We start from the raw sequence: 13,164 nt of genomic DNA, 5'->3' as shown, positions 1-13,164 counted from the left end.
TACACCAGGAAACAGGTACGGTGTGGCCACGAGTATCACAGAAATCACAGTTGCATGATTCCTTCGATGTCATAAAAGTTGAAAGAACTTAGTTTAATAGAGCCAAAATATCATACATCCCTTGAGGAAACAAACTTTGGTTAACAGACTCTATAGATAAACTAAGTCAGGTTACAGATTAAACCACACCTGGAGAGTTCACCTGACTGAGAGGGGAGATTTACATGTCACTAAAGTAACCAAGGAAGGGATAGTCAGGGAAATCTTCACACAGTTAGGTAGGAGAAAGACTAAGTCATTTGGGAAACTCAGACTTCCTTTTGGCTTCTACTTGAGGGATATCCCCTAACATTCCAGAAGTCAAGTTTTGATCAGGTGAGGTTACTATAAACAGAAGACTTTTAGTTGATCCGAAAGTCCCAGGAGGAATGGTCCTGATCCCCAAACAATAAAGAAAACAAATCTAAGCATAGCCCTCTTTCAGACTAACATAAAGACCATGGGGGGGGGGGGGTGACTAGGTGGTGCAGTGAATAGAGCACCAGCCCTGGAGTCAAGAGGACCTGAGTTCAAATCCAGCCCCAGACACTTAGCACTTACTAGCCATGTGACCTTGGACAAGTCACTTAACCCCAATTGCCCTGCCTTCCCCCCTGCAAAAAACATTTTTAAAGACCATGAAACACTAAAGCCAGAGGCAACACAGTAACAATCATCAATAATAAGTAACAGCAAGCCTCCCTGTTCCTGGTCACCCACTCTCAACGGTCAGATATTAGTCAACATATCCCATCTTGAGTCCCAGCTGTCACGTACTGATATGACACTGATGATCATTTTGATAGCCCCCTACTCAAATGAATCAGTAATTATTCAGCTTATTGTGGTTTGATGGATATCAGTGACTGTATTAGTGAATTAACCAGAACTGCCTTAAGTTAGTTATGTATGTTAGTGCTGTTAATTATGAATGATTAATCTACAATGTATTAATGAATATATTATATTGGATTATCAGTCAGATTCCTATTTTTGGTAAGAAATGTAAAAAGAATGCACACACATACACACACTCACTCTGTAACATGCTATAAGGTTCATTTGCCTCCTTACCCTTATCAATCACAGTCTACCCCCTAGTGACCTTTGATTCAAACCCCTAGCTTCCTTGGACCCTAAGTGGCTGTTCATCAAACACTAGGATCTTAAGATTTGTGGAAGGCCCTGAGACGTTGTTGAAAGGGTCTTATGTCCTTTGGAAAGTCCTTGTTGGGATGACCTAGAATTGATTACCTGTGGAAGATCCTCATCACCTGTGAAAGGCCTGTTGACAAAGTGGTTATGATTGGTGGACATTTCCCTTAACCAACCATAAGATTTCCCCACTTCTGGAATTGACCGGTCAGTGAATTGTAACACCTTCTGTTTTTAGTACTCTCCCAAAAGCAAAAAAGTAGCCAAAGGGAGGGGTCCCTGAACATGAGGAAGATCTTGGACCCAATTAATTGGACACCTCTGCACTTCCTAATAAATTGATTAATCATGCATGGAGTTCCCAGTGACTTTTGTAACATATTGGAATCTTCTGGCCCATAGGATGGCTAAACAATCTATCAGACAAAACTCACTCTTTACTATACACAACCTTTTAAATCCCCCACTTTGACTAGGAGAGGTCTATTACTTCAGGACTTCCCGACCCAAAGTCAGCCAAACAAAAGAACCCCAAGAAACCAAGGCTGATTTACAAAGTCTGTGCTACATTTTTTCCAACAGCAAGTTATTATCCATTGTGAAGCAGAAAATATCCAATTAAATACTTAATAGTTTTCAAACATTATGACCACGTTCTTCAACAACTCAATTCATAATCTAACAGCATCCAGATTAAAGGAAAAGTTAATTTGCTAATGATACAAAAGTGTCACCTTCTGGGCACCATTTTCAAGTTAATAGGATTTCTTGTACAATGGTTTCACAAGATTCACAATACAAGAAAAATTAGAAGTCTAACAACAACATGAGAGATATTATTTTTGAAAACCACAAAACTTATTTCCAGTCAAATAATATTAATCCAGTTGGACGTACTTCCAAACCCTCTTATATAGAAAATCACTTCATCTATCCATCAATTTGGCGTTCTGTAATAATTGCATTCAAAAAACCAGTACAGAGTAATTATATTTGATAAAAATAATAGCTAACATTAATAAAGCACTCACCATACACCGAGCACCGTGCTTATAAGCACTTTACAATTTTTATGTCATTTGATCCTTACAACCGTAGGAGGAAGGTGTTATCATTACCCCCATTTAGCAGTTAGGAAGACTGAGGCAAACAGAAGTGATACAACTTGCCCAGGGGTCACACAAAGTGGTAAGTTTCTGAGAATGGACTTGAACTCACATTTTCTTGATCCATGCAGTTTCCAAGCATATTGGCTTAATGATAAATATCAAATGCTAAATATTTTTCATGAAGTTCTCATTGAACACAATTATCCTAAGAGAAGAACCCATCTCACTTTAAATGAGACCACATAATAATTTCAGGACCAATTTCAACCAAATCAGATCTGTACTTACAACCACAGATGGTGACAATGAAAATATCCATTTTCCCAAGAGCTACCAGCACCTCAAATAATAGACCCACTGCTTTCCATTAGCTCACTTTCCAAGATTCCTCTCCTTCTTTCACAGCCCACGATGCTCTAAGGTCCTTCAAGGCATACGCCTGTGCTTGAAATGTATTTCTATAGTTTCCATTTGGTAAATGTTATAACTTGAATATAGAATACTATCTGAAATTGTCAACCATATGCCTTCTCCATAGTTCCTTATGTACTTATCTCAATGAGATAAAAAGCCTTCTCAAACCATTCCCAGACTCCAAACCCTTTCTTTCTAATCCTCCATCTATACAGTCAGTGAAAAAGGGCTCCAACTTTCCTTCAGGTTCCATTTATTCTCCTTTTATCTCTACTGGCTTAAAACTTCTCTCTTGGGAGGCTAGATGGCGCAATGAGTAAGAGCGCCAGCCCCAGAGTCGGGAGACCTGGGATCGAATCCAGGCTCAGATACTCAGATACCCAGAAATAACTGGCCGTGTAACCTTGAGCAAGTTAACAAAACACAACTTCTCTCTTATGAACCCATCTACCCACCCCCTAACTCTGATTAAAGCCTGTCGGCTTCAAGATCAACCTCGCTTCTTATATTCTGATCCCACACTTCATTTTACGTTAGCTGCTTTTCTTAAATAAACTCATCTTACTTCCCAATCATATCATCGTCTAACACTCCGCCAAATCTATCCTGCACACATTTCCTTATACAATACCAAATAATTGCTAAGCTTTTGCTTCTTGACTTGCATAGTCTATTTCAATTTAGTCACTAAATTACCTAGATTCAACCTTCTGTTGAATCATTTCAAACTAACTTCAATTTGGCTTTTTCTCTATTTGGTGAAATCTCACTCTACCAGAAAAAAAAAAATGCAAATATCACCCTCCAGGAAGGGGAGAGAGTAATAGAGACATGTGCCGTTTGCTTGTAATCTTAATCCTACCTGCAAACCTCCATAAATCCACTAAGACTTTTAGCACTTACAAATACTTTTCAACCTTTTTTTGGAAATTTAGAGTAAAAATAGTACATTTCAGTTACAAATTTAGTCTCTAGTTTATAATGGCATAAACTTATTTAAACCAAGAAAAAGATTTCTTTTTTTTTTTGTATCTCTGCAATCTCCAACTTGATCAGGCTTGCAAGGGCAGGGAAAAAGAACCTCCATTTTCCTTCATATCCCACTGAAAGTCTAATGCAAAGGGTCGGTGGAAGTGTTTCTGCTTAATATTACAGACAGCTGAGAGAAGAGCTGTATGTATGAGACTTCATGAGACTTCATTAGTCTTCCCCACCCTTCCCCACCCCACTGCCTGCCAAATTTAAGATTCCCTCCCTAACCTAGAGCCCTCAGAAGTGAATGGAGGTAATACAGCTCTGGCTGTTAGAAGACCCTAAATCAAATGCCCCTACTGACCCTTACCACCTGTGAGACCTTGGGCAAGAGCCTTAACATCCCTAGGCTTCAGCTTCTTCATCTGTGAAATGAGAATATTACACTAGATGGCCTCTAGTGCCCTGTCCAGCTCCATAGCTTTGATCCTGTAATTCTGTTTACAACAAAGTACCTTGTAAGGGGTCATTAGGATTTCAGATGCAGAGAATGCTTGCTTCAAAAGCATCAGGAAAATGTGGGCTGTCATTGCTACCTTTTTTTCTAAGTTGGGGAAAGTAAGGATAGAAAGGCATAGGAAACTCCTTGGTGAAGAAACTCCCTTTTTCTAGTCCAAGAGAATTACCCAGAATACTGACTTATGCAGGTTCACATAGCCTGTGTCTTGTCTCCCTTTCAGGGCAGATCTCTACACACTGCCGCTCATCAAATATGGGCTATTAATGCTTTGTTTTTTACCTGAGGAAAGTAATAGGTGAGATCACAAAGAGCCCTTTGCTCTGATTGATTGGTTCCTCCCAGAACCTCCAGTCCAGTCATGCTCACTCCTTTCTCCCTCTCCAGGCTCCATTCTGGGCTCTCCAGACTTCTCCACCATGCCCCCCTCCCCCCATGAGTACCTTCTCAGCTCCTTCTCATCCTGCTTTTCAGGTTTTAAAAATACATTAGAATGTAAGCTCCTTGTGGGCAGGAACTAGCTTTCTTTTTCATATTTATCTCCTCAGCATTTAGCATGATTTCTGGCACAGAGTTAGCACTAAATAAATGCTTGTTGACTTGACTTGAGAGGGATAAAATGAGAAAGCTACAACACACTACAAAGGAGTAATTGTGAAGAAATCGAGTGAAGAATGTTATCAAGGAAATGGAAAATGGAAAAAAGATGTGCTAGATCAGGGGCGGGGACCCTGCTGCCTCCAGGCCACACATGGCCTTCTAGGTCCTCAAGGGTGACCCTCTGAGTCCAAGTTTTATAGAACAAATCTCCTAATAAAAGGATTTGTTCTATGAGGTTTGGATTCGGTCAAAGGGTCACCCTTGAGGACCTAGAGGGCCACGTGTGGCCCAGAGGCTTCAGGGTCCCCACCCCTGGGCCAGACCCATGGTGAGAGTGAGAGTAACAGAGGACAGTCCATGTTCTCCATTGCCATCTACATGATATGAAGGGAAAGTGAGGGAGTCTCTGCGTGGTAAGGGGGCTTTGAGATGAACTGGGATAAGCATTGCACACGATGGACACTCATGGACGGGTGGCAATCTGCACCATTGCAGGGAATACCCCCACTAGTGAGATCCCGGACACACTAGAAGACTGAATCATGAAATGGCATCACCAAGTCTAGAAAAATGGTAAGGGGGGAACAATGCTTTGGACAGTTCATTCTCTCATCAGACCCCCCATATTTTCTCTTGTATATATTCACACACCATAAACAAAAAAAGAAATCAGTTACACAAGAGCAGGAATGGAATACTTTAAAAAGAATAATAACATTTCTTTTCACAATCACAAAAGTGTGATAAGTCAGCAAGTGTATCCTGCGAATCCCGTCCAGATTAAGCACAGTGGTTTCTGGGGGGAAAGGTTCCTACAAATATCAGTCTCTTTTTTTAAGTGCCTAGGAAGGGCACCGAGACACCAGTTCTTGGAAGGTGACTGAGATTCTTCAATGACTCTGAAGAGTGTGAGAGCCTCAGGGGTCACTCTGGTGTTCTCTAGTCATCCAGCTGACAGAGCAAAGCTACCCCTCTCTTGATCCAGTGCTGGACGGGGAGGTCTGTCTCTAACATCATGGCGATGACAAAGTTGGTAGAGTGGCCAGTTGTGGACAGGGTACCTTTCCGCTCACTTGTCTTGTAGAGGGGACATATATAGGCACTGGTCCTTTTGATATGGGATTTCTCATCTAGGAAAATAAAAGAGTTCAGTAAGTATTCGACAGAAAACAAGAGCGGGTAATGAATGTGTAAAGACCAGTTATTCCTGGATAATCAGAATAGTTGTTCTAAAAAGAGGACCTGCCTCAGCTCCAACAGCGGGGTAGTAATCACTGACCTCTACTCTACTTGTCTCCCTCTCTAAATATCTGATTGGGACCCAGGACTCAATTATTCTACACAGAAGGGAGACAGGAAGGGGAGAGGGAGGGAGGGAGGAACCTATCCCTTCTTTCCTCCATGATCTTGCCACAGCTCTACAACTTAGAAGTGTTGAGAATGGTATATTTGGAGGTTAAATGATTCTCCTAGGGTCATTCCGTTAATCTGCATCAGAGGCATACACCCACGTGTCAGAATTATTCAATCTAAAATCATTTATTAAATTCCTATGAAGTACAAAGCATAAGGGACACAAGAACAAAGGATGAAATAATCCCTACCCTCAAGGAATCTACACTCTAACAAAGGAGACATGTGTATGTATGTGTGTATATGAATATATGTGAAGAGAATAAATATAAGTAAATACCAAGTAATTAAATACAAGGGAATCTGAGAAGGAGAAAGCAGGCACTTGGGGGTATCAGGGAAAGGCTTCATAGAGAAGATGGAGCTTAAGCTGGGTCTTAAAGGAAAAAAGGGACGTAGTGAGGCAGAGATGAGGAGGGAGTGCATTCCAGGATGAAGGAAGGACAGTACAGAGCTATGTAGATAGGAGATGGAGCGCTGCATGTGAGGAACAGAGAAAACATTCGTTTGGCTGGAGTGCAGAGAGCAGGAGGGAGAAGGAATGACCAATGAGATCAGTTGTGAACACTGGTTGGTTGGCTGTTGACATTTGCTCTAAGAAGACCAAAATGACATCACCATGTCAGGGTCAAGGTACCGTGTGTCCAACTGTGGCCGATAAGATGAATGTAAACTCAGAACACCTTGCCACAGGTCAGGCACAAATAGTCTACGTGAACATGTGGAAAGTAGATGTCTCTCAATTTGCACATCTCACATCTCTTCTGGGCCACTGCAATTCTGCTTTGCTCACAGAGCACAGCTCCTTCTTTGATGCAGGCATGCCATGTGTCTCCCATGTCTCCCAATCAATTATCAAGACTCTTTGCAGAGACCTTGAGGGTGTCTTTGTATCACTTCTTCTGACCTCCATGTGCACACTTGCCTTGTGAGAGTTCTCTATAAAACAGTCTTTTAAGCAAACATACATTAGGCATTTGAACAGCATGCGGCCAGCCCACTGGAGTTCTCTGCAGCAGAGTTTGAATGCTTGGCGGGTCGGCTCAAGAAAGGACCTCAGTGTCTGGTACCTTCTCCTGCCGGGTGATCTTCAGAATCTTCCTAGGACAATTCAGATGGAAGTGATTTCATTTCCTAGCATCAGGGCATACCATCCAGATTTCACAGGCATCAAACAATGAAGTCAGCCCAGCAGCTCTGCAGACCTTCAGTCTGGGAGGAAGCCTAATACTTCTTCTTTCCTGCACTTTCCTTCAGAGCCTCCCAAGCACTGAGTTAGTGCTGGCAATGTGTACATCAACCTCATCATCTCTGTGAACATCCCTGGAAAGCATAATGCCAAGCTAAGTGAACTTATCCACAGCATTCAACATTTCTCCATGTGTGGATGGTGTGGTGCCGACTTGTGGAGAATTCCTGTTTTCTTGGTGTTAACTGTTGAGTCAAAATTAACACAAGCAGCAGAGAACTGATCCATATTCTTGCTGCATCTCAGCCTCAGGGGCTGCATTCAGTGCACAAACATCTGTGAACAATGTCACACACCAACCCTCCCTCCACTTTAGTCTTGGCTTGTAGCCTTTTCCAGTTAAATAACTTACTATCAGTACAAGAGTTGACCTTGATGCCATTTTTGGCCTCATTGAAGGCATCTGACAACATCCCTGAAAACATTATGCTAATAAAAAGCACGGAAGCAAAAGCACCTAGTCCAGCTTCACTCCATTGACTAGGAAAGCATGAGAGCATCCTTCATTTCATTGATGCAAGCACACCATAGTGAAACTGGCAAACAATACTGAACTTCTCCGGGTGAACAAATTTTGTCATGATTTTCCACAAGCCCTCATGACTGACAGTATCAAAGGCCTTGGTCAGATTGACGCACATTGTGTACAGATCTTTGTTCAGCTCCAGGCATTTCTCCTGGAGCTGTCGGGCAGGAAACACCTTATCAACCATTCCTCAGCCCTTTCTGAAGCCACACTGCTCTGGGGTAGATAACCATCTTCCAGGTGAAGGATCAGCCTATCAAGGACGACTCTGGCAAGAATCTTGCCAGAAATAACAAAGAGAGTGACATCTCCCTCCCTGTGATTTGTAACAGAGCAACCTATTCCCTTTTCCTTTATAGAGGTGGACAATGAAGGCGTCCTTGAACTCCTGGGGGAGAACCTCCTCTTGCCATATAACCCAGAAGATTTCAATCAGCTTTTGTATGAGCAGTGAACCCCCTGCCTTGTAAATCTCAGCTGGCATAGAATCAGCACCAGGTACTCTGTAGTAGAGGAGCCTAACAGCATTCAAAACCTCTTCTTCAGTTAGGAGTTTGGCTAGAGAGGGATTAGCTGCAACCTGAGATATACAGTCAATGGCTTAAGCATTAGTAGATGATGGCCTGTTGAGAATACTACGGAAGTGTTCAGCCTATCTCTTTAGGATCACTAATCAATGTGGTTCCATCTGCACTGAGTAGTTGAGATACACCATAGGGCTTTGGTCCAAAATAGCCTTCAGGGTGTCATAAAAGCACTTTGGATTGTTACTATCAGTGTAAAACTGAATTTCATCTGCCTTCTTACTGAGCCAAGAAGCCTGCTTCTCTTGCTTGGACTTTACTTTTGATGAAGCTAAACACTGCCTTCTTAGAGGTGGACAGACTATGCTGCTGGTGAACCCTACAGAGGTCTCATTTTTTCATTTAGCAGCCTCTGAATTTCCCCACCATGTTGTTGTTTGCAAGTGATGTGGCCCAGACAAGAAACGGCAGTGCTGTTACACCAGCACTGAAAGCTGCCCACTCCTTTTCTGATCCACTATTGCCAACTGTGTGTCGGCTCAGCTTTCCCTCCAAGCCAGCAATAGACTAGTGGCCCACGGTGAAGCACTTAATCTGCTGACATTAAGTCTTTTGGTCGTCAGTCTTGCCTTGGGGTCTTTGCTTATCTTGAAAGTAAATGTTTATCTTGGAGAGGATGAGTCCAGCACTCTGCTCAGCATTGTCTTCGTCACTCTCACATCTGGTCTCTTCTTATGACATATAGTCTATCAGATGCAGTATTTACTGTGAGGGGGCAGCCATGAAGTTTTATTGCATTTAGGTTAAGTAAGAGACAGCGCTGGTCACGAGACGCACTAGTCTTCAGTAGTAAGTGGCCGTTGCTGTTGTGTTTCTGACTCCACTCCTCCCAAGGTCCCCCTGCCATGTCTGGTAGTAGATGGCCCAATGGCCTGGGCAGCCTGTGCAGAGGTGTGACTGTGGCTCCAAGGGTATCTGAACCTGCTATTTCATCCCTTTGCCTCTCCCCACAGAACTCTGAGGGAGGTAACAACGGCCAGGTGGTATGGGCAATGTCTTCTGACTTGTGTATAAATTGGATTTAAGTGAGGCACCAAGTTATCAGCCTCATTCTCTCTCCCAGGGTCATTGAAGTCCAGTAGCAAGACAAAAGTCTTGGCCGACAATGACCTGGGATGCAGTCCCTGACCCTGGCATCTTCAATATCTAACCAAGCTCTAAACACTTCTGCCACCTTCACAACTGTTGGAATAAATTGTCCACGTTCACCTCTTCTGCCAGGAGAGTCTTCACATGCTTGGGGCAGACATTCCCTTAACTCCCAAAGAGTTACATCACCCTCAGCCTGGTTTAGCTCATCTGCTGAAATGAATGACCAGGGTGCAGCCACTGATCATGCTACAGCTTCTTGGAGCCACAGGGAAGAGGCGGGTGAAAGATAGACACCAAAGGTAGAGAAGCAGCCCTCACACCAGGGGTGCCAGGCCTCCCTGAATACCTGTGCACCCCAGGTGTGAATGGATTTAAAAGCCAAATAGAAGCCTTTATATCTTATCTGAGACAACAGGAAGCCACTGGAGTTGAGATGGTGAATCCCACAGTCAGCTCTGTGTTTATGGAACATCATTTTGGCAACAGTGCATAGGACTTGAGACTTGAGGCAGGGAGATAAATTGGAAGGTTATTGTAATAATCTAAACGAATGGTACTGTGGGCCTGAAGGAGGGTGGCAGCTGTGTGAGCAGAGAGAAGTGGTCACATGTGAGAGCTGTTGTGAAAATAGGAAGGTCCGGCAACTGACTGGAAAAGGGGGGTGGGGGTGGGGGTGGGGGAGTGAGAAGTTCAGGCTAATGCCAAGGTCACAAGCCTGGAAGGATGGAGGGATCTTTGATAGGAAAAGGGAAATCTGGAAGAATGGATAGTTTGAAGGGGAAAGTAATGACTTCAGTTTTAGACATGTTGAGTTTGGAACGTCTCTCATACTATAAGCAACTGGTGATGCAGAACTGGACTTTGTAGGAGATATTGGGACTGGAGAAAGAAATCTATGATATTGTTATTTTGTCATTTTTCATTGTGTCTGACTCTTCATGACTCCATTTGGGGTTTTCTTGGCAAAAATACTGGAATGTTTTTCCCTTTCCTCCTCCAGCTCATTTTATAGATGAGGAAACTGAGGCAAACAGGGTTAAATGACTTGCCCAGGGTCACACAGCTAGTAAGTATCTGAGGCCATATTTGAATTTAGGAAGATCAGTCTTCCTGACTCCAGACCCAGTGCTGTAGCAGCAACCACACTAGCATACCCAGGATGGCTGCTAGCACAAGTTCTTAGATCTGCTTTACTAGGAAAGATAGTTATTCAAGGAGTCAACAATCTTTTTAAAATTGCATTCATTAGTTCAGGAGAAAAGTCAGCACCCTGAATTTCAGAGAAAATACAAGCAGAGAAATAAAGACCAAAAGACAGGGCTCTGACTGCCTTAATCAACTATACACTTTACATACATCCCTGGATGGAGAGAGCCTTTACATCTGAGCAGTTAGAGAGCTCTGAACATATGGCCACTCAGAATCTCAACCAGGGAATCACAAGATCCTTCTCATAAGCGAGCCCCCAAAGCAAAATACCACCTCAGAGGGGCAGCTAGGTGGCGCAGTGAGTAAAAGCACCCACCCCTGAGTCAGGAGGACCCAAGTTCGGTTCTGGCCTCAGTCACTTAACACCCACACATACAAAAAAACTAGCCATGTAACTTTAGGCAAGTTACTTAACCCCAACTGCCCTCCAAGAGGCAAAAAAAAAATACCACCTCAGAGTATATATATGCTTCTCAGAGCCAGAAGGCATCTAATCCTTCCTAACTCAGTGCCTAATTTTAGCAAAAAGTATGAAAGCCTTCCTCCAAACAAGCCTCCCCTAAGCAAGCTTCCCTTAATGGGTTCCTCGTGAAGCCTATTAATGGGCAGGAAGATCTTAAATTCCATTAACATTACAGTGTTCTACCTACAGCCTCACTTAGATGCCCCACTGATGAGGTTATCAAAAGAGAAAACAGAAAAAAAAAAAACAGGGCGTAGGACAGTATCTTGGGAAATATTCACAGCTAGATGATATGATAGGAATGATGAATAACGGAGTGGTCAGAGAGGTAGGAGAAAAACCAGGAGGGAGCAGTGTCACTAAAACCCAGAGAGAAGCAAGTATCTGGGAGAAGAGGATGATTCGAATTGCCAAATGCTAGGGATGAGGTTTGATAAAAAATGACTGGTGATAGTACAATGGGAAAGAAATTCAAGGGCAAAGGACAATGCAGAGTTGAAGTGGCTTACTTTAGGAAACTGAAGTCAGAGTTGATGCAACAGTGAGAAAGTCTGAGCAGCAGAGGCCTTGGAGTTCTTGATGAGGACAAAGAATGGGTTCAGGAGGGATGAGACACAGGATGAGAGAATGTCAGAATTTCTAGAAAGGGAAATAGAACCCTTGTGAGTAATGTTGAAGACTATTGTGTCACCATCCTGAGGTAGAATGAAGAAAGAAATCAAAGGCTCATACACACTCATTTGAGTATCTTACCCTATAGGAAAGTAGGGGAGAAGGGGATAAGAGGGGGGATGATAGAAGGGAGGGCAGACTGGGAGAGAAGTTAGTTAGAAGCACATATGTTTGAAAAGTGGCAGAGTCAAAGTAGAAAATAGAACAAATGGGGGCGGGATAGGATGGAAGGAAATATAGTTAGTCTTTCACAATATAACTACTATGGAAATGTTTTGCATAACTACACATGTACAACCTATATTGAATTGTTTATCTTCCTAGTGGGGGTGGGTGAGGAGGGAAGAAGGGAAACAATTTGGAAATCAAAGTTTTAAAAACAAATGTTAATTTTTTTTTGTTTTTTATATGCAACTGGGAAATAAGATATATAGGCACTGGGCTATAGAAAACTATCTTGCCCTACTAGAAAGTTAGAAGGGGTATGGGGGAGGATATAAGAGAGGGCAGATTGGGGGAAGGGGTATTCAATAGGCTTTCTATCATGGGGTGGGGGTAGGGGAAAGTTGGGGAGAAAATTTGTAACTCAAAATCTTGTGGAAATGAATGTTAAAAACTAAAACTAAATTTAAAAAATTAATAATAAAACATAAATTCAAATCTGACCTCAAAAAAAAAAAGAGTTCAAAGGCTGAGGATCTGGAAGGTCAGAAGTTAGACAGAAGATCCATAGCAATACTGAAGTCCTCTGGTAAATACTATTTCTTACAGCACAGTAATATTCCATTGTATTCATTTGTTGAACAACTTGTTCAACCATTCCCCAATGGGATGGCCACCTATTTTGTTTCCAGCCCTTGTTTCTTAAAAGGAAAAAGGGATGTAGGATGTCATAGAAGTGAGGATCCAAAATGGAATTATCTTTTCCTTCTAAATTCTTTTCCTTTCCAAACTTCTCCTATTTATAGGAGAAATCACCATCCTCTTAATCTCCAAGACTCAAAACTAGCCATCGTCCTCAACTCCTCACTGTTACCATGTCCCCCCATATTTAATCGGTTGCCAATGTCTATCATTTTCACCTCTGCAGCATCTCTGGTCATTTTTCACCTCTGCACCATCCCTTGTCCATTTCACCTCAGCAGCATCT

General features: G+C 42.5%; 1 protein-coding gene across 1 annotated transcript in view; it reads right to left on the bottom strand.

Annotated features, from left to right (window-relative positions):
- Window positions 1-5,489: 5,489 nt before the first annotated feature.
- DNAH12 (dynein axonemal heavy chain 12) overlaps window positions 5,490-13,164 on the bottom strand; it is a 159,501-nt gene continuing 151,826 nt past the window's right edge. Inside the window, exon 73 of the mRNA XM_069084269.1 lies at window positions 5,490-5,936. Within this exon, the coding sequence (XP_068940370.1) occupies window positions 5,746-5,936 (191 nt within the window). The 3' untranslated portion in view covers window positions 5,490-5,745. The remainder of the gene's footprint in view (window positions 5,937-13,164) is intronic.

The sequence above is a fragment of the Petaurus breviceps genome, unplaced genomic scaffold (assembly GCF_028583685.1).
Source record: "Petaurus breviceps papuanus isolate PSGF00001 unplaced genomic scaffold, PetGlider_PUasm1.0 174, whole genome shotgun sequence".
Lineage (NCBI taxonomy): Eukaryota > Metazoa > Chordata > Mammalia > Diprotodontia > Petauridae > Petaurus > Petaurus breviceps.
This window is presented reverse-complemented; position numbering and strand designations above follow the sequence as displayed.